Source organism: Microchirus variegatus, assembly GCF_963457635.1.
Source record: "Microchirus variegatus genome assembly, chromosome: 18".
NCBI lineage: Eukaryota > Metazoa > Chordata > Actinopteri > Pleuronectiformes > Soleidae > Microchirus > Microchirus variegatus.
Window position 1 is genome coordinate 9,094,915 of NC_139819.1, and position 19,674 is coordinate 9,114,588.

General features: G+C 38.8%; 1 protein-coding gene across 1 annotated transcript; it reads right to left on the minus strand.

The window, feature by feature from the left end:
• Positions 1–511: 511 nt before the first annotated feature.
• Positions 512–17,065, minus strand: rasef (RAS and EF-hand domain containing; the record flags this gene model as incomplete). Its single annotated transcript, XM_083904927.1, has 17 exons — positions 512–592; positions 672–779; positions 1,171–1,285; positions 1,598–1,679; positions 1,971–2,118; positions 2,584–2,730; positions 3,296–3,623; positions 3,861–3,943; positions 4,054–4,120; positions 4,216–4,284; positions 6,032–6,147; positions 6,252–6,329; positions 7,418–7,513; positions 8,604–8,694; positions 8,902–9,048; positions 14,467–14,802; positions 16,767–17,065. The coding sequence occupies 17 exons, from the start codon at positions 17,063–17,065 to the stop codon at positions 512–514; spliced, it is 2,391 nt and encodes a 796-aa protein (XP_083761053.1).
• Between the last annotated feature and the right edge of the window lie 2,609 nt (positions 17,066–19,674).

The following is a 19,674-nucleotide window of genomic DNA, read 5'->3' on the forward strand; positions in this document are numbered from 1 at the left end:
TATGTCTCATTTCTTTTTAGTCAGATTCCTGCACTTTTGCATTTTGTGAGTTCACATTAAGTCAGACCAGTCCAGAAACGAGGAATTTGATCAGGTGCAACAGGAGAAATTTGGTTTCTTCCTGGGAGCATCCAAGCTGGGCAGCGATTGATGGTGACTCTTTTGATTTAAAGCAGCGTACTGTTTAACCTGCCTGTGGAGGGGAAAAGAAAATAGTGAAGGAGATTTGGTTTCCATGGCTTAACACTTGGTACAAATACGGCTGCAAATGTTTGGACTAAGGCTAAAAACTCCAAGAAGCTGCCATGAAAGGTTTCAGAATTTAATTCTACACGTACTTTACGGTCAGTAGTTTGACAGATAAACACTTTTGATTGACTGAGGATGGTGCAGGATTCATTTGCTGGCTGTTCCACCGTCTCTTCTGTGCTTTGTAGCATCTATCTCATGTATTTGCAAGGAATTAGCGCTGAATTAGTTGTATTTGTTTTTATGACACAGTTGTCGGGTCTTACCTGGCCAGATGCAGCACAGCCTCAAGGATGTTGGAGCCATCTTTGGCACTGGTTTCACAGAACAGAGTGTTGTACGTCTGTTGGGGGAAGGAAATCGATATTCATTGCTAACCGTACAACAACGTAAATGTAATGACTTTAATTTATTATAACTACCATGGCCAGTTTTTCTCCGTAGCTGGTCGGAACAATGTTGGTTCCACTTTGTCTGAGGTCACACTTGTTACCCACGAGCATGATGGGAACATCCTCTGAAGAAACGTCTTGCTAATAAACAAAAAAAAGGAACAAAATAGACTGATATAGACAAAAAAATCAATAATCTAGCCAAGAAGTCTTAGTTATAATAATCACCACAGTGTGTACATGATGGATTTTGTCACATAACACAAGATACAAGTCACACACACTGTACTACATGCACACATTTTAACATGCTCACAATACAATAACAGAACACAACCCACACTTACACATCTGCAGCATGTAGAAAGAGAAAAACAATTAAGACCACTTAGTTTCATATTCAAATTAAAAAGATCACAGCACATTTTCTTATTGTGTCTCAAATCTGAAATGCTGAATTTCCTCCTTCACTTTGTTGTCATTAGTGATGTTTTTTTCTTCAGAGGAGAGCAGTGTGGAGTGTGTTTACCTCAATCATGTCCACCCACTCTCTGACATTTAGAAAGCTCCTTTCACAGGTGACATCGTACAGCAGCAGCACGCCGTCCGCGCGGCGGAAATAAGACTTTGCGATGCTGCGAAACCTAAGATGAGCGAAAGAAAAATGATTCAGGCAGTTCAGACACGTTTGTTGTGACTTTAGGATTCACACAACATGACTCGGACCAAACCGTAGCAAAACAGAATGAAATGACGATTCAGTGGCTCAGAATGTGTGCAGAATAAATAGTTAAATATAAAAATATGAAGAATAATTAGATAATAAGATTAAGGTAGTATATGCATATTTCTCACAGTAAGAAAGGCATTAGAATGTGTGGGGAGGGGACTCTTTTGTGAGTTTAACAGCCATTTTGCAGCTGAATGTCCATAATTAATGAATTAATAGAACACACCTTTCCTGTCCTGCAGTGTCCCACAGCTGTAGTAAAACAGGCTCTCCGTCTACGACGAGTGTCTTGATCTGGAAATCCACTCCTGAAGAATCACAGTAAAACGATCGTTAACGTCAAAAAATTTAAAAAATATTGGCACATATTTCGACCTTGAAAATCAAGTTAATGGTAGACAAAGTTTAAAAGGAGGTTGAACCTGCACACGTTTCAATCCAGTCTGGATCTTGGGTTCAGAATCATTTTTGATTTGTCCTCAGGCTCGACCTCCTTTTAAAAAAGTATTAGCTGGAAATGTATACTCTGATAGACTAAAGGGGGGGAATAGAACTAACAAAAGTGAACAGATTGGCTGTCTTTGATCCATGCAGCTCACCCAGAGTTGCGCTGGAGCTTGGCGTGAATTCGTTCTTGCAGAGACGCAGCAGGAAGCTGGACTTTCCCACTGCAGCGTCTCCGGCCAACACGATTCTGAACGCTCTTTCTGACGTCATGTAGCCCAGGTCAGAGCTCGCCTCGTCCTTCTGGAGAGGTCAAGTGAAGAAAAGGGATAGTGAAGCACTTGTAAATGCAATAGTCTGAATAGGTTCATACTGTCTTCTTTGTGATACACTTGAGCTTAAATTTTATTTCTTCAGACAGGTAAATGCCCCCTGCCGTCTGTTGCCTTGTCAAGGACAGCATCCCAGGTGTAAGATAGGATGTAGGCAGGGGGTCTTGGTTGAAGACAAGGTGTCAGACGAGGTGTCAGACAGCAGGGGGCATTGTCGTCCCCTGCTGTCTCTGTCTGATAAACCTGTAAAAGGAACAGCTGAGCAAGACACTGTCACAACCACATCACGTGACTCTTCTGTTGATACAGTTGACAGCTGAATCATGTCAAGGCACTGACTTAATTAAATTTATTAAACCAATAAAGTTGAATTCTAAGCTTTAAATGAACAAAAATCAGCACCAGGATTTGTTGAGTGAGTTTGTCGCTGTCTTACCTGAACACTGATGGCACTGAGAGCCTTTCGTGTTGTCGGAGCAGGGGTGACATTTTTGGTGACATTGATGGACTCGGGCAGCTTCCACTCCAACACTGAGCTACTGTCTGACCCAAACGCTGACTCACTGTCCTGTATCTCTGCCGGCTGTGATGTACACACACAGTGGAAGACAATAACACCACAGACATCATTGAAATTTAAATTTATCATACATTTAAACCAAATGTAAAGTAAGCTAATTAGCTAATGTGTTCTACAAATTTTTTTTAAAGCTGCAGTGTGTAACTTTTGTTGAGTTCTTTTGTTGTTGCTATCAATCTGTTATTTTACCTCCGTCTGAGTAGAAATTACATAACATTATTCTTATGCTGCCTCCTTCATCTGAACATGGGCTCTGTTAATAAGTAATACTAGGAATGGGACCATAACACTTTTTTGCATCCGATACTAATATCACTAATCATCAACGAGTATGTACCAATACTGACATTAGTCCGATAAAGTCATTTTAGACCATTTGTGCAGCCCAAACATGACTCAGCTGAAATGCTTTTGCCGACTTTTCTTTACATTTTTACAGTCTGTGCATAGTAAAGCATGTGATATATAGGATTTTTGAATTGTGATGGATTTTGCATTTTTATCCGACGACTGTCTGTCTTAAGTTACACACTACAGCTTTAAAGTAGTTCTTTCCGTTTTGTCTCACCTCATTGTCAGAGTTCTCTTCAATAATGCAGTCATGGTAGTTGTTCTCCCTTGTCTTCTCCTCTCTCTCTTTCTCCTCCTCTTCCTCCTCCTCCTCCTCTTCATCTTCTTCTTCGTGACATTTGATCTCGTGCTCAGAGTCGTAGCCGCCGTGTGAGCCTCTGAGCGTCGACAGGCCACTGTCCATGTAGATCTCGGGCAGGCTGTCCTCCTCACACTCACTGCTGTTTCTGCGCTTCAGGCCCGGGTCACACATGGCCAAGGCCAGAGTGTCACAGCTGGGCCGGCGGTTGTACGGCGAGAAATCCTCATTCAAATGCTGGTAGAACCTGTGGAAGAGACCGGGACGTAATCTGTGATACATGCCACAAAATATCCAGAGTATAATTGTATAGTTCAGTGGTAGTTAGATAAAATAGACAAATAGACAAATTCAGCACAAAAGTAATTTATGGACAGAGTAAAGTCTATTGTTTCCATATCTTGTGTGACTCATATGATACATAAATGCACTTGCACTGACTTGACTGTAGGTGGCGCAGACAAACACACTTTTTTGGTCTCACCTGTCCATTAATGCATGCGGTGACGTGTAACAGATGCTTTTACTTCTGCTCTTTATTTCTCCTGGTGATCCGCTGTTACCAGACTGTAACACACAAAATCAAAATCATTATTAGTATCAAACACATAGAAGTTATTTATTGGAAACTAAAAAATGTAAATTAAGATTGTTCTTCGTAAAAATGCAACTCTCACCTTTGTGACCTTCTCCAGTGTCGTCCTCAGGCCATCGTTGTTGTCGTGGAGCTTCCTGTTGGCTTTCCTGCACACACACACACACACTTTTTTTTAGATATTTTTTACTGGATAATCTTTATTTTCAAAATGAGGTACGATCAGTAACTAAGTCTAACTCACTGCAGAATCTCGATCTGACTCTCCAGGATGTCGCGCTCGTCAGAGAACTGTTGCATGAGCTCCTCATCTCTGCAACACAACGGTAGTAAACACACTTTTAGAATTTAAATATACAAAACATCTGCACAAAACATCAGTTATTACAAAAATAGACTTGGCCAGTGATAAATCCTATTTAAACAGACTCAATGTACGTTAATGTATGTTATCTCAGTCCTCATTTTAATAGAAATGTCTATCCAAATACATTTTAAAGAATATTAACAACTTAAAAGGTGGTGATTCTCCGTCCATATCAGTGTGGATTAATAAGTTGTTAAATTGTTGTCTTTTCAAAACTTTTCCTTTTGATTGCTTACTATTGGTGTGTTTCAAAAACAGTTCAGTTCAGTTTCATAATATTGTTGCCTCAGTTAACCTGAGATCATATCCAACACAGCAGTGCACCTCACTGGCCAGTGAACGACACTGCACCTCGTTTATGAATCACACCAGACACACAACGATATCAAACACATCATGAGTTGGTCTGAGCAGGAAAAGAGTGTCACTTCGCTGTTGGCCTCTGCTGCTTCTGTTCCTAAGTAACGCACTAACACTGCTGAAGAAGTTCTTATGTGTGCGAAGCTGCTCCAGGATATCCTGTTTCAGCTGGGACAAAACAGGGAGAGAGTACACTCCTCTGTCTCTATGACATGTATAATGGAATGCATTGAGATGAGATCACCGAGAACAAATATTTATTCTTCCTAAATTCACAATTTAGATGAAAAACAGTGGATGGAACCTGCTCTACAACTTCATTTACAGTCATTACACATTTAGACTTTCAAACGTTTGAGCGAAGGTTAAGTGTGTGCATTTGTCTGTGAACTGCAACCCAATAATTCAATAATTTATTATATAACAGCATCATTTTTATTATTATTATAGTTTGTTGCATTTATGAAATTAAAATGAAGGAAAGCATTGAACTCTAATGAAGTGGAGAAAGATGAAACAGCGGCATGTGTAGCCCTAGTTTTGAAAACCCCCAAATTATGCAGGCCTACTTGTGGCCTTCCATTATTTGTGGGGAAATAATTAAATAAAAAGTAACCTAATATGATATGAAATAATGAAAACAATATCTGGATTTGATGTAATTCATGCTTGAGGAAAAAACCGCTGGCAGAAGTTTGTGTCTCCAAACAAAGTGATAACGCCACATATGTACTACTTTGTGTCTCAAATGAGACATTTCTTATTTAAAAACACAAAATTGTCAGGTTTGAGGGTTTTATTTGTAATCTGTGTATGAAACGGTGTGTTTTTAATGACCTTGAACTATCTATTAAGTGTCTTTGAGCACCCCTTAAACCAGAGGTCTCATAGTTGCGGCCCATGGGCCAACTGCAACCCTCCAATTGAGTTATAATGAGGCATTTATGCATGTTTTTTTAATGAATAGATTCATTTTGCACATCAACACTTTTATTTTGAAATTCTGATCTCTTTGATATCATGATGGATAATATTAAGCTTTTTAAGCTGAAAAGACGCTCAGTGACCCCCAGGTCATTTGAGTTTGAGACCCCTGCCTTAAAACCACTATTTAAATATAATGTATTATTCTTAATATCAATTCAATCTCCAAAATAAGACGTGTTTGAAATGAAAAAAAAAACACAAAAAAGGAAGTTGCACAGTCACACAGCTAATGCAGATTTCAGAGTAACCCATCATATGATACTTTCAATGAATCTGAACGTTGATCTAGACCAGTGAGACATGAATCTGGCACTGTGCATACAAGGAAACAAAAGCATGAATTCACCGTTCAGAGTTGATGCTGTGGTCGGTTAACTCTGTCTTCAGCATGTCCATCTCGCTATGGAGACAGGCCACTTTGGTCTGGGATTTCAACAGCTCCTGCTTTAGACGCTGGTTATCCTGCAGGCATAATACAAAAAAACAATATGGGAGTATAAGAATGTTAAAAGAAAGCAAATTTCTCCCAGCAAATAAAAATGAGAACAACGTGCAGATTAACTCACCAGTGTTAGTTCAGTGATCTTCTTCTTCAATGCCAGCGACTCATCTTTCCCTGTGATATTCTTGTATTTCTCTTCAATCTGATGGACAAGTTCACATATTTTAGATTCATTAAAACAAACTAGAAAAAAGACTTTTTAAAAGCCTGCAAAAGTGTGTATATTAGTAAAAACTCACAATGATTCTAATAAAATACTGTTTATAATTGCTCAAATGTTTAATACTTGAACTCCAACAAAATAATGCATCTATAATAACATTAAATTAAAGAGTTTTTACTCTATCTGCAGCCCCTCAGATACCTCCTTTATGCACTAAAGCATATTCTAGTTCCATTTTAATCCATACGAACAAATCAAGGTTATTTAGTTGATTAATATTTGTCTTTGTGTCATTGGGGCCTGAAGAATAAATTAGTCTTGGTTCATGCTCCAGTGAATGAAGTCAGTGTTTCCTTAAAAAAAAGGACTCTTAAAAACTTTCCACTGATGAGCAGAATCATGTTTTTCCCCCACATATGTACAGTAAATCTTCGATTTAAAAAAAACCAAGAAGTTTCTCTTTAGCTTTAGCAGTGAAGTGTATCATGAGGCCCTGAGGGGCCCTGAAGTGTTTATTTTCAAGACTTTGACATGACTGCACTGTACACGTGTGTATGGCACATTGATGTCCATTAGACCGAGATCATAAGAATAAAAAAGAAGGGCTCTGTATGTGAGATTCTCAAGAGATTCTCTTGCCAGCTCCCTCGTCTCATCTTGGAAAAACAAGATCAAGTAGTGGGAAACAGTCTGGATAATCCATTTTGTTGATACACGTAAAGACAGCGCTGCATGTACACTCTTAGAAATAAGGGTTCCAAAATGGTCCTTCTACAAGGGCTGAGGTTCTACCTGGAACCATTTGCTTCTGAAAACCCCTTTCCCGAAGAAAGGGTTTTTCAAAGGTTTTTGGTAACACTAATGGTTCTAGTCGGAACCATTTTGATCCAGAGAACCCTTTAAAACCACTTTCCTGAATAAAGGGGTTTTAAAAGGCTTCTTGGTCGAACCAAAAATGGTTCTTCTATGAGGACAAGCTGAAGAACCTTATATGGTTCTACTTAGCACTTTTATTTCTAAGAGTGCAGCTGAATATTTTAAGAGTCCGATGGCCGGACGTTATTTACCATCTGCATCCTCTGGATCTTACACTGAAGCTCGCAAATTTCAGTTTCGTAACTTCTCCGTAGCTCGCTCAGTTCGGCCTCCGTTCGCCTCTTCTCCTGCACGGACGCAGACGGGAACACAAACACATTATTTGTTAAATGATGCTAAACTTTCCTGACATAAGCATTTTCTGGCTTCCTCCAAACAGCCATAAACTATATTATGTAAAATGAACATAGTCTTCGGGTTGCAAAACAAACTCCCGTTATGATGAGAGTTTTTGGAACTGTAAGTTCACAGTCGTTACCTACAACCCTATTGGACGATACCAGCTGTCAATCACACTGGTGTCTACGCCTATGTCCTGTATTTGTCTATTTTCCGATGAAGAGGAGCATAATTTACAGGATTGACATCATACTCTATTGTAGAAAAGCTTTACTTTTCATTTATAATGATGATATAAATTAGCTGAGAAGTCAGCTAAATTCTATGCAAACAGCCTAATCTCAGCAGAGAGCACTGCCTCTTTGTAAAGTTCTGTTTGGATTAAGTGTTGTGGTTTACTCCTGAATTTGCTTTCAGACCCCTCAGACTGAGATGTGTTTGCTCTCTCTCTCTGCAGTTATGTAACGTCTGTGACTCAACAATCTGTGTCACATTGAAACATGGCCGAAGACCTCTGGATAATCAATAAGCATATCAGCAACTTTGTGTGTGTCTACAGAAATAGGTGTTGGAACATGACTGTGTGTGTGTGTGCTTTTCTTTCACAAAATAAACAGCAGCTCTCGAGTCAGTGAAGTATACTTACATAAGTTCTGCCTGCCAGGATTTAAAGGCACAGTAAGAAAAATGCAGTTTATTGCAGGTTGTTCAGTGTTTTCATTGAGAATAAACTGTGGCGTCCTATCATATAAAATACAGAGTCAGTAAAACTCTGATTAAATACATGGAAACCACAGGGTTGTAAAGTCCAGCTGTTCAGTTAAGTTCGGATGAGTAACGTGATATTCAAGCCGCGCATGTTTTGTTTGACATGAGGGAAGAGCAGCTCGAAAAAACACTCCCTTCTTATCGCTTCGCAAACTCAAAGAGACAGAAAGAAACAATATTTACAATATTTAAACAAAACCGCACAGGGAAGTTAATGTATCCGTTTGAATTGGAGAAGATGTGGCGAGTTTGCCCCCCTCCCCCCCTCACCTGCTCGCGTGTTTTTCTCTCTGCAGCGTTAATGCGTTGGTCCATCTCCTCCTCCATCTCACTGAGCTGCATGGATGCCTGGTCCTGCGCTCTGTGGAACATACAGAGGATAATGGCATAAAGAGAATGCGATGAAAGTCTAGGAAACTCCAACCGTCTATTATTTACTACACAGTGTTTTCTCTGTGTGTGGCCACAGTGAGGAGTTGTTAAAAAGTACCTGATATGTATGTGAATAACTTATCATACTACATCATTATAGAACGCACATGTGTGACTGTGAGTCTGTGTTTCTCACCGTTTGATGGCGAGCGCCAGGTTCTCCATCTCTAAGTTTTGCTGTTTGATCTCTTTGGTGAAGTTAACGATGACTTTTTCAAACTGAGGAATCAGTCTGGGCTCCGTCAGACTGATGTTCTGGTACAGCGTCGACGCTTGTTCTTGCCTGGAATAAAATCAGGAATTCAGTCAGGAGTCAGTAGAGTCTGAATTGAATAAAACCTATGAATAAAATACAGTAACAGCAATATAACAGAGGTAATGTAGCAGTAATAGAAAGTCTGACCCTGATAATGTATATTTTTTAGCCTGGAAAAACTTATTTTTATGTCCATAGAGCAATAAAAACATCTCAGAAGTCCAGACCCATCATTACGCACAACGATTATTTGCTTCTGGCTGTAACAGATCCTATGTAAGACAATACAGCCTAAAGCAGGGGCCTCAAACTCAAAATAACCCTGGGGGCCAGTGAACTTCTAGTCTGGTCAGGATTGGGCCAAAAGATGTGGGTGATTAGAAAATAAAATTATATCGTGATAATCCATCATGATGTTGCATTTAAACATATTTAGGATGATGTTGCACACCGTTTCAAAATAAAAGTGTTTTTTTTTATATATAGTTCACAAAAAACATTTATGATGCAAAATGAATATTATATATATAATATTATCTTAAAGGGGCCTTTCCATTTCCTGAAAAAAAAATGTGTGCGTGGGCCACATTTTACATATGGTTTTCAAGTACATAAGGACAGCAGATAAATAATAATATCCTAAATGTACACTTTGCAGAGGTACACTTTCAAAAGAGCTGGTAAACTGGTGAAAACTGCATTTTGTTGTTATTCTCTACCAACAAAACTACATTTTATTATTCTGTTGTATCCCCATTCACATCAAAACAACTCATAAACTGTGTCCCAGTTCCCCTGCATGCCTATCCACATACACTTTTTATATCAACTACATCTCGACATGATCTAATTTTTACCCTGACTGTGTCGCTCTGGAGCCACGACAGTGATAAAGTGTCCTGCGTCACAGCTTGATGGTAAAAGTGGATCATGAACGTGTGTGTGTTTGCCTTCTAACAGGATGGACTGGCTGTATTACTAAGTATATAGACACTGTTGTCTGTCAGTCAATAACTTACAGCTTGCAGCAGCGTCACACACGCATTGTAACACATACGAAATGAACAGAAGCAGAATGTAATACTGGGCTTTCTGCTTTCTTATCTGCCTCCAGTCCAACCCTGGTGTTTACTTTTCTCTAGTATATTATTGTTTATCTGGTTGATAACAGATGTCACAGCCAAAGTTTTGATATACTTTGTTGTTGCAGCCTGATCCCTTACAGTCGTCGCCTCAGTCAGCTGAGAGACCTAAAGTTACTCGACAAAAAGACACAGCACACTACATTCACCATAGTCATAGAAACTAATTATGAATAGAGAGTTAATTGATTTTGTGTGCTCATTACGCCTGAATCTAAAACGACAAATATTCTTTCATGCGCTGAAAAACAGGCACTGTGCTTCTCAGGCCGCCATGTCTCAGCTGACTGTTGTTGACTGTAATCGGTGTCAGATAAGAGGGTGTATTTAGCAGAAGGTACCACTGTGACAATCGGTGTCGCCACCGCACAGTAGCACGAGGAGTTGTCCCATGCCAGGCCGGGGGCCAAACACACACACACACACAAAATACAGATTAAAATATAAAAATATACACAAATAAAGAGACATGTTAACACAGCTTGACCCAACACAGCAACTGTTACCAGTTTTGAAACTACTTCTATTGTTGAGTTTTATTGATGACCAAGAGCAAATACGTTGTTTTCTATAAAACCGGTTTTCTACAAATGATTCTGAGGAATTTGCCTAAATACAAACAGCTGTGTAAGACCACTGCAAGAGCTGAGTATTGCACATTTTCCACTTGAATATGCATGGATAAACTTTAAAAACATAAATGAATGTCTGGAAATCCAAGCCATTTTGTTCACAAAATACTGTAACTCTCTGTGTGTGACAGTGTTTTGTTCTTTTGTCACCCTGAAAGATTCCCATCCTCTGCCTCAGTTTCTGTTATTATAAAGTATCTAATGTTTACAAAGTCTTCTTCTCTGTTTTTTGGTGTAAAGTTACAGCGCAACTTACAGTGCAGGCATATGTACTACAGCGTTTTTAGAGACATTTCAGGGGGTTCTGTGTGGACGGAGATACACGACCGTTCAAAATTTTGGGGTCACCTATACATTTTTGTGTTTTGCATTAAAAGTCACACTTTTATTCATCAAAAGAGTTGCGAAATGAATAGAAAATATAGTTAAGACATTGACAAGATTAAAATAATAATTTTGCCCTTCAAAATTAAAAATTTCTGCCTTCATCTCAACAATGCTTAGAAACACAGAGAGAGTGGTGTGGAGCTGACAGCCTTCATCACCTTTGTGTGAACTAATTTGATGATGGTGACAATGGTTTTGTGTGTAATGGACATTTGTTTATTTAAAGGTTTACTACAGTTTGAATGTTTTACCTTTGTAACATGCTTCACTAACAGGTGTTTATTGTTTTCTTTCAGGAAAAGTAGTTTTTAAACAGCACCTTGTTTACCGACATTTATCGTGATAATTATTGATGTAGAATTATTTGACGATTTTGTTGAAATAATCTTTATGGCTATATTGCCGAGCGCTACTGTAGCACTGCACCACTGTTACCAAAGTTCAACTGGGACTTGACTTTCCATGACTCCAGAAACATGTGAGTTGTCTGTGGTCAAACGGATGACAACCTAGTTTTTTTTTTTATGCGGCAGGTAGAGAACATTAGCGTGACCTGGAACTGCATGTCATCCACAAACACAGTATCTGTACAGAGTAGTTATTTACATTTAAAAGCAGCAAATTAATGACTATGAGAAGACGAATGGGAAAATATTGTGACTTGTTGTACATGTATGTGAAGGTTGTTGGTCATCCAGGTCATAGTCATCTTCCTAATGTATAGTCATAGGCAACTGGACTTGCTTGAGTGAAGTTGTAGACTTTTCTCATCCAGAAATGAAATATACCACAGCAAACTACTGAAGATGACTTATTGTATATGCACTGAAAAGAGAAAGATACTAATTATTGCCCTAATATTAAATCTGCATGTGAAGTAGAAATAATGTTGTTGTTGATGTTAATATGACAACAGAAGAATCTTTAACCAGGATAAAAATGATCACAGTTGTTAGTTGTGAAGGGTGTTTTGCTTCACCTCTGATACAAATGGCAAACACTACCCTGCATGTGATCTGTCTGTAAGGTTCTGGGACACATGGACCAGAGAAACAGTATTGCATTAAAGCTGCAGTTCAGGTATAGTGACATTTACATAGTGGAGGCTGAGCTGCAGATGTGGGTGATGGAGGAGAGGAGGTTGTAGTATTTTCCCCATAGATTAATAATTAAAAATCCAATTTTGGTGCTGGGCAGTTTAATCAATATAAAATACAATATTAATCGATTTCTAAATTAAATAGCCAACCATTTTGATAATGGATAAATTGGTTTGACTGTTTTTTTTTAAAGAAGCAAAACAATTTTTCAGCTTCTTAAATGTGAATATTTCTTTGCTGTATAACAAAGAAATCATTAAAAACTTTGACAATGGTCAACATCATCATTTCCAGGTTTGATAAACACTTTTATCAACACTTAATGGACCAAACGATGACTGGATTAATTGAGAAACGAATCAACAGATTGAATTGAAGTTGCATCCTTACTGGGCAATAGCATTTTAAACTGGGTCTGGTTCTCCCTGTGCCACACAACATTAGTGCGAGGTTACACATGCTGTATGTAAATGACTGAGATCTTGTCTGTGGCATCAGTTGAACACAGCAGTCAAACAGGCGTAAGAATGCTCTTCCAATAGTCACTTGAAACATGCTGGGAAATTGTCCACAAACATTTCCCAAATATTAAAATCATATTTGGTTCCAGTCAAATTCAGAAAATCCAGGTTGGGTTGGGTCATGTTTAACATATATTTGCTAAAATAATTATTAATATCATTAGACTGATGAACAAACATTACCTACGGGTCTGTCTTTCACATTTTAAGTTAAAGGTTACGTGTCGTTTCACTCATCCAGCCTTAAATAAAATAACTGAAACAGAAACAAATGAGTTCACAGAAAAACAAGTCTATCTGACTCTGGATTATAATGATTCCTTCAGGGGAGAAAAACTCAAGACAAACAAAGACTCACACGTTCACTTCACTCACACGAAAACACAACATGAGTTCTTGTAGAACTGAGGCTAATTCTGTGTTGTACTCAAACCTTTTCCACAGTCGACAGTTGTCCTCGTGTGTTGTGGGTTACATGGGACAACACACAATATGTTAACACACATTGTGATGATAAATTCTAACAGTAAAACAAACAGTGAATATTTGTGACTATTCAATAATCTTGAGTTGGGAAAGTTGTAAAGATTTCACACATGCGACTTGAAAATTATGCTTAACAGCACGCAGTCTTGGTGATTTATTTCAGAAACCACAAGTGGGATCCTGCACTTTCCCAGGACCTTCTTTTTCACTTTGGAATATTTACTTAAATACATATATATCCTTACGTTCCTTAGAAAAAACATTTTTTGTAACTACATTTATGATAGGAATTTGATTCATCTGGTTTCGTTGTGTAATGGAGACAATTATGTTCATTTCGTGGAGTTTAAATGATGGCAGAGTGTGGACATTATACACTGTCCATTTCAATACTGTCCAGTGGCTATTTTGGATAGGGATACCACTTTTTTGTGTGCGATACTGATATTAGTCCGAACATTTGTGCATGACTCAGATAAAATACTTTTGCCCATTTTTATTTACATCTTTTACAGCCTGTGCTAGTGAAGCATGCGATACAGTATATAGGATGTTTGGATGGTATTGGATTTTCCATTTTTATCAGTCCGATATCTGATCTATCCGACCGATATTGAATGATACCGATATGCATCCCTAATTTTGGAGTTGGCTGTTGATAGGTCTTGTATAAAGTACCTAAGAAGAGATACTTGAGTAAAAGTACTAGTATCTTACCAGAAAATGACTTTGGTAGAAGTTGAAGTCACTTTTCATACAATATTACTTAAGTAAAAGTCTTGAGTATCCAAAGTCATTTTCTGATATAAAATGTACGTTTTGGAAGTAAAAGTATTTTAAAAAGTGAGGAGTTAGGACTGAGCCACGGTAGATCAGTGGTAGGGAAAGTTGTTTTTCAACTGGATTGGGTTGTGGGTTCAATTCCTATAGTCTATGTGTCTATAGGCCATTACCAACTCTCTTCTTCTGATTTTATTTGGTAGTAACGAGTAACAAATATAGTTAGAGGAAATGTAATGGAGTAAAATTTGCTAGAAATACAAATATCAAAGTAAAGTATGGTAATTTTGTACTCAAGTACAGTAACAAGTATTTGTACTTTGTTACATTACAAAACTGACTGTTAAACTCACTCATATCGCCTGAACATCTCCACACCGCAGTGTTTTGCTCTCACCTGGGGATGAACTTGCTCTGTTCACCCAGTCTCCCCGCGAAGTTCTCCCAGGCCGCGGACATGTCTCCTCCGTCCGACTCCATCATGTCTTCCCCGTATCGCTCGTGGAAGCCGCTGATGAACTCCAGCAGGGTGACGGTGCCGTCCTGGTCCGCGTCCAGCCTGTCAAAAATGCGGTCCGCCTCGGCCGTGGACACTTGCAGCTCGGCGCAGATGGTGAGGAACTCGTCCCTCTCGATCCTCCCGGACTTGTCCACGTCGTAGGCGTGAAAGAGCGAGCGCAGACGGTCACGCTCCTCCGCGCTCATGCCGCCGATCACTGCTGGATGAGGCTGGCTGGAAAAAAACAGAAGGCGATTCATGGTTTAATGTGTCGAAGAAAGAGAGAGGGGGGGAAACTCCAGATCGGCCTCAGGTCATCGGTACAACTCCTAATGTTGTTCTCCTAACATGTCCACAAGTGTACGAAAATTAATCCATTTAAAACAAGTATTAAGTGTCCAGAAAAGACAAAAAGTCCTCGTCCAGTTGGTTGACGGCTGCAGACAGAGAGACAGTCAGTGGAAGCAGCTGCTGTTTCTGCCTCAGGTAAACGGTGTTTGTGTGTGTGTGTGTGTGCGTGCGTGTGCGTGTGTGTGTGTGTGTGTCACTTCCCTCTCTCCTCAACAATAAAGGTCTGGGCTTGAGGCCAAAGAGAAAGTGCTTTCATTGTGTTGACAGGCTGATAGGCTGTGAAAGATTGAATGGACATTATAAACCAGAGAACTATACTTCTGTGCTTTATAAATATCTATGGAGATCACGTTTATAACCTTCCAACCCTGTAATATGCAGCTTTTAACAGTTTCTATAACACTAAAAGTTACATACAAGTGTGCACTGTTTTATAATTATTGAATAGCCATTGTCACAATTGGAAAGTGGAAAAAAAAATTGGCATTTCTTTCACATCTGGAGTCAAATAACATAACATGAGGTGAATGCACGGATCTGTCTGTCACAGGTGAGATTCTAACCCGCGACTCCGGTTTTAAAGCACGCCGAATCTGGGGGTCGTGATTGGCTTACGGGCTGGACTTTGGACATGTCACATACACAGTATTGTAATGTAAAAGTACAAATACCTCGTTTCTATACTTAAGCAAAAAATTCACATATCTGTACTTTACTTTGTCATAATTTCCTCTCACTCTCTTTACTTGTTACTACCAAATAAAATCAGAAGAAGAAGAGTCGGTAATCGTTTATATTTATGTAGACTTTTCTAGTCTTGATGAGCTGCTTTATACACATTCAAACGCTGCAACATGGGGTTAAGTGCCTTGCTCAAGGACTCATAGACTGTTGAAAGATAACTCGCCCTACCACTGAGCCACCATTGCACACATTTGTTTTTGTTTTTTTAATAGTTTTAATTTTACTTTTAAGTCCATTTATATCAGAAATTCATACTTTAAGACTTCTACAAGTATTCCCTTTTAGGTACTGGACACAAGACTTTATACACACATACACAAACGTACACGTAATGTTGCACTCACTGTCATTTACACTTCTACTTAAAACTCCCTGTGTTCACAACAGTGACATTAGAAGTTGTTTTAACTTATCTGTAAACAGACACAGAGAGCCACTAAAAACAATACTTCACTCCCCATAATAAGTCATATTAGAAGTTGTAACCAGAGTCATGTGACTTATGTCACAAATTTGAGGACTTGAGATTTGCTTGACTAACGTTGACTTGACTTAGACTTGAGTAAAATTAATTGACTTATGGAATATTTATCAATATTTTCTCAAATATTGAGGAGTTACCGTCACAATTTGTTTTTTGAAACACCGAAAACTTGCACACAGGAGGATATAACTGGTAGAAAATGGATGGATGGAAAACATTGGCTGCTTTTGCAGGCTTGCGTATAAACCTGGCAACCAAGCGACCACAACGTGAAATTTCACTAGACACTTCAAATCAAATTATTAGTGCGCAAAACAAGCTGGTAATATTTGATATGCATTTTTTTTACATTTTAGGCTTGGTAGTTTTATTGATTTTCATTAATATTATAATTCATCTTCTATATATGTACGACTTGACTTGTAACTTACTTGATTTAAATCAGGGACTCCAGTTGACTTGCTTGATTCTTGCAAGAATGACTCGCTTGAGACCTGAAGGTTACTTCCTAACGACACTACATCAGTAATGACACACGTGAAAATCTTTCCCACAGTCTCTCAATTTATAAAAATCCAAATCTACAACACAGAACCGCATCAAAAGACCTTCCTCTTACCTGGAGATGACCTGCTCCTTGGTGTTTCCGATTGTTCCCTCTGTTTCAGTCCCATCTTCTTCCCTCTGGTGTTGTCCTTTGAAGCCAGTGATGAACTCCTCTAAGGTCACCGTGCCGTCTTTGTCGATGTCGAGGCGGCTGAATAAGCCGTCTGTGTCTTGGGACAGCACATGGAGCTCCTCGCAAATCGTAGAGAATTCATTTTTCTCAATTCGTCCTGAATAATCGGCATCGTAGGTGTGAAAGAGCAGAGTCAGGTGTTTTTCCTCTTCTTCTGTAATGCCTTTTGAGGATGCCATAGTTTTGGTTTTAAATACAGGTTTAACTGTCCAACAAAGTCAGATGTTACATTTAACAATGGAATTTTATTTGGTGAGAATCAGAGATAGTTTGAAGCCAGCTGTCAAAAAATATGTTCCTCTGTATCTGATAATAACTAATCCATGACAAGAAATGACTTGTTCTAACTCCGCAACCTCACTTCTATAACCTCCCTCCTCCTCTTATCTTACCTCGTGCACGCTCCTAACACATATTCAGTTCCCTCAAGATGGTGTTGCAAATGCTGTAAATCCATGACTGGCATTGAAGTGGACGGAATTGCCTTTAGCAAAGTTAAGGGAGATAACGGTGAGTTTCAAGTAACATCTAAAATAACTTTTTATTTCCATCCAGTCAAGATCCCACAGAAAGTTGAAAATAACCAAACAAATAGACCATAGTTGAGAATTTCCCATTTGAACAGTGGTTTGAAAATCCATCAATAACAAAGGATTGAGTGGGACATTATAAAATGCTTAACGTAGCTTTTTGTCTGAAAACAGCGATCAATCACCCCCAAACTTCTCATGGACATCTCGAGTCATGTCCTCTTTCACCTCTCCAAAAATCTGTCTCAAAGTCTGCGATAAAGGTGCCATATGTAAGAATGTGGCCAAAAACGGTTACTACATTCAAATTCAAAATAGGTCTTTTAGGTTTGGTTTCCTGACGTAACTGGCAACCAGTGGTTGCTCGGCAACTGAGACTCTACTGACTGCAAAACATAAACATGATTTGCAGTCTGCAAAATATTTTTTTAATGCAAATATTTTGGTTGTACTGTTGTTGGTGAGTTCAGTTTGTTATATGAACATTATTCCTGAGTCTCTGTGACATATTAGGAGGATTTTATGGCCAGTTGCTTTAAGTTTGTTAAATGCACCTCTAAACATCTGTGGATCTTTGTTTCTTACAGACACACTCGGACTATAATGAGAGCCCATGGAGAGGAAAAAGGTGAAGACGAGAGGTATTTCATGAGAAATTTGGTGACTGAATTGAACGATGTTTTCCGACATTAACGCTACGTTAAGCTTTTTTCATGTTAAGCGTTTTAAATTGTCCATCTTGAGCCTCAACAAAACTAGAAAAATGAAGTTAACCTACAACACACCAACAGCATATTTTAACTCTGCATCTCTATAGACAAAGTCAAACACATACTTTCATGAGTTGAACACAATTCATAATTGTCCTTGAATCCCAGCAGAACTAATTTGGCCCATTGAGTAAAAAATATGATATTATTTCATAATTTTAGCTCTCTTTTTGTGTAAACTTTTGTTCTGGTTCGGTGATATCAGTCCAGTTATGTGCAGATGTTTGTGTGTTATGTTATGTCAGAGGATAAACTTGAACATTAGGGTTAACTTCTCGGATCTCTATCTCAGTGGGGAGCCGAGCACAGCCGTACAGATGGAGCACCTTCAGCCTGAAGACGGGAAAACATGCAGACATTAGACACATCTTGGTCCAAGAAACACTTTGTTTTCATCAAATCTAAACTATTACCAGAGGATGGATCACGCTTGGCCAATGTTATATCTTAGCTTCATGCATGTTGATGTGTTTTCCTCAGTGTCAAGTGCATTATAGTAAGATATTTTCACACTATGCCCTGCTAAAATGTAATTTTTTTGTGCATAAAATGTCAAGATTTTTCTTCATTTTCATTTATATCGGTTAGATTAAAGGGTTAAGATTGGTGGAGACATTTTACTACTCAATAGAGGACAGGACAAAGGAGTCCAGTAAGACAAGCAGATGATTACACCTTAAATTTACTTTACATATAGACATTTGAAGTGGAATTTGCCCTGTGGAAAACAAATATGCAGACAAATTGTGACTAAAACGTACTTGTACATGTATGTGTGTGTGTGTGTTCACCTCTTGCCACGTCTGCAGAGCTTCAGTATGTTCGCTAAGCCGATGGGGCAGAAACTGAGTTTGACCGTATGAAGGTTTCCACTGCAGTAATTGGTGAGCAGATTAACCCTGTGATAAAATAGTACACCCTTATATCCATGAAATACATGCACAGACATATAAACCACAGCTCAGTGTGTTATTTACCCTCTGTTTCCTGTGCTAGTGGAGCTGAGATCCAGGTACTGAAGTATTCTACATCCCAGAGTCAGAGACTGAACTCCTGCGTCTGTTACTGCCTTACAGCCTCTCAAATCCAGGTATCTGACAGGTAAGTCGTCATACAACCACACTTCAAAACCCCTTCAAAACTTCAACAATGTGTGTGCACATGTGTTTGTAGTACCTAATACATGGTGTGTATCTGCTGATGTTGTGCAGTGTCAGGTCAGTGACTCCAGGACAGGAGCTGAGGTTAAGACTCTGTAGTTTGACACAGTTCTGAAGCAAAATGGCCACAGCGTCATCAGTCACCTGTGACAGAGGAAACACAGGTAATGCTGTTATTTAAAACTATAAGATAAAATGTTTTGGTTTTATTAATTGTTAAATCTCAAACTCACTGCTTGTAGCCCAGTTAGATTAAGGGAAATAAGACGTTTGAGGTGTGACGTCATGGCAGTGAGACTATGTGCATTGACTTTAGGCACCTGTCCAA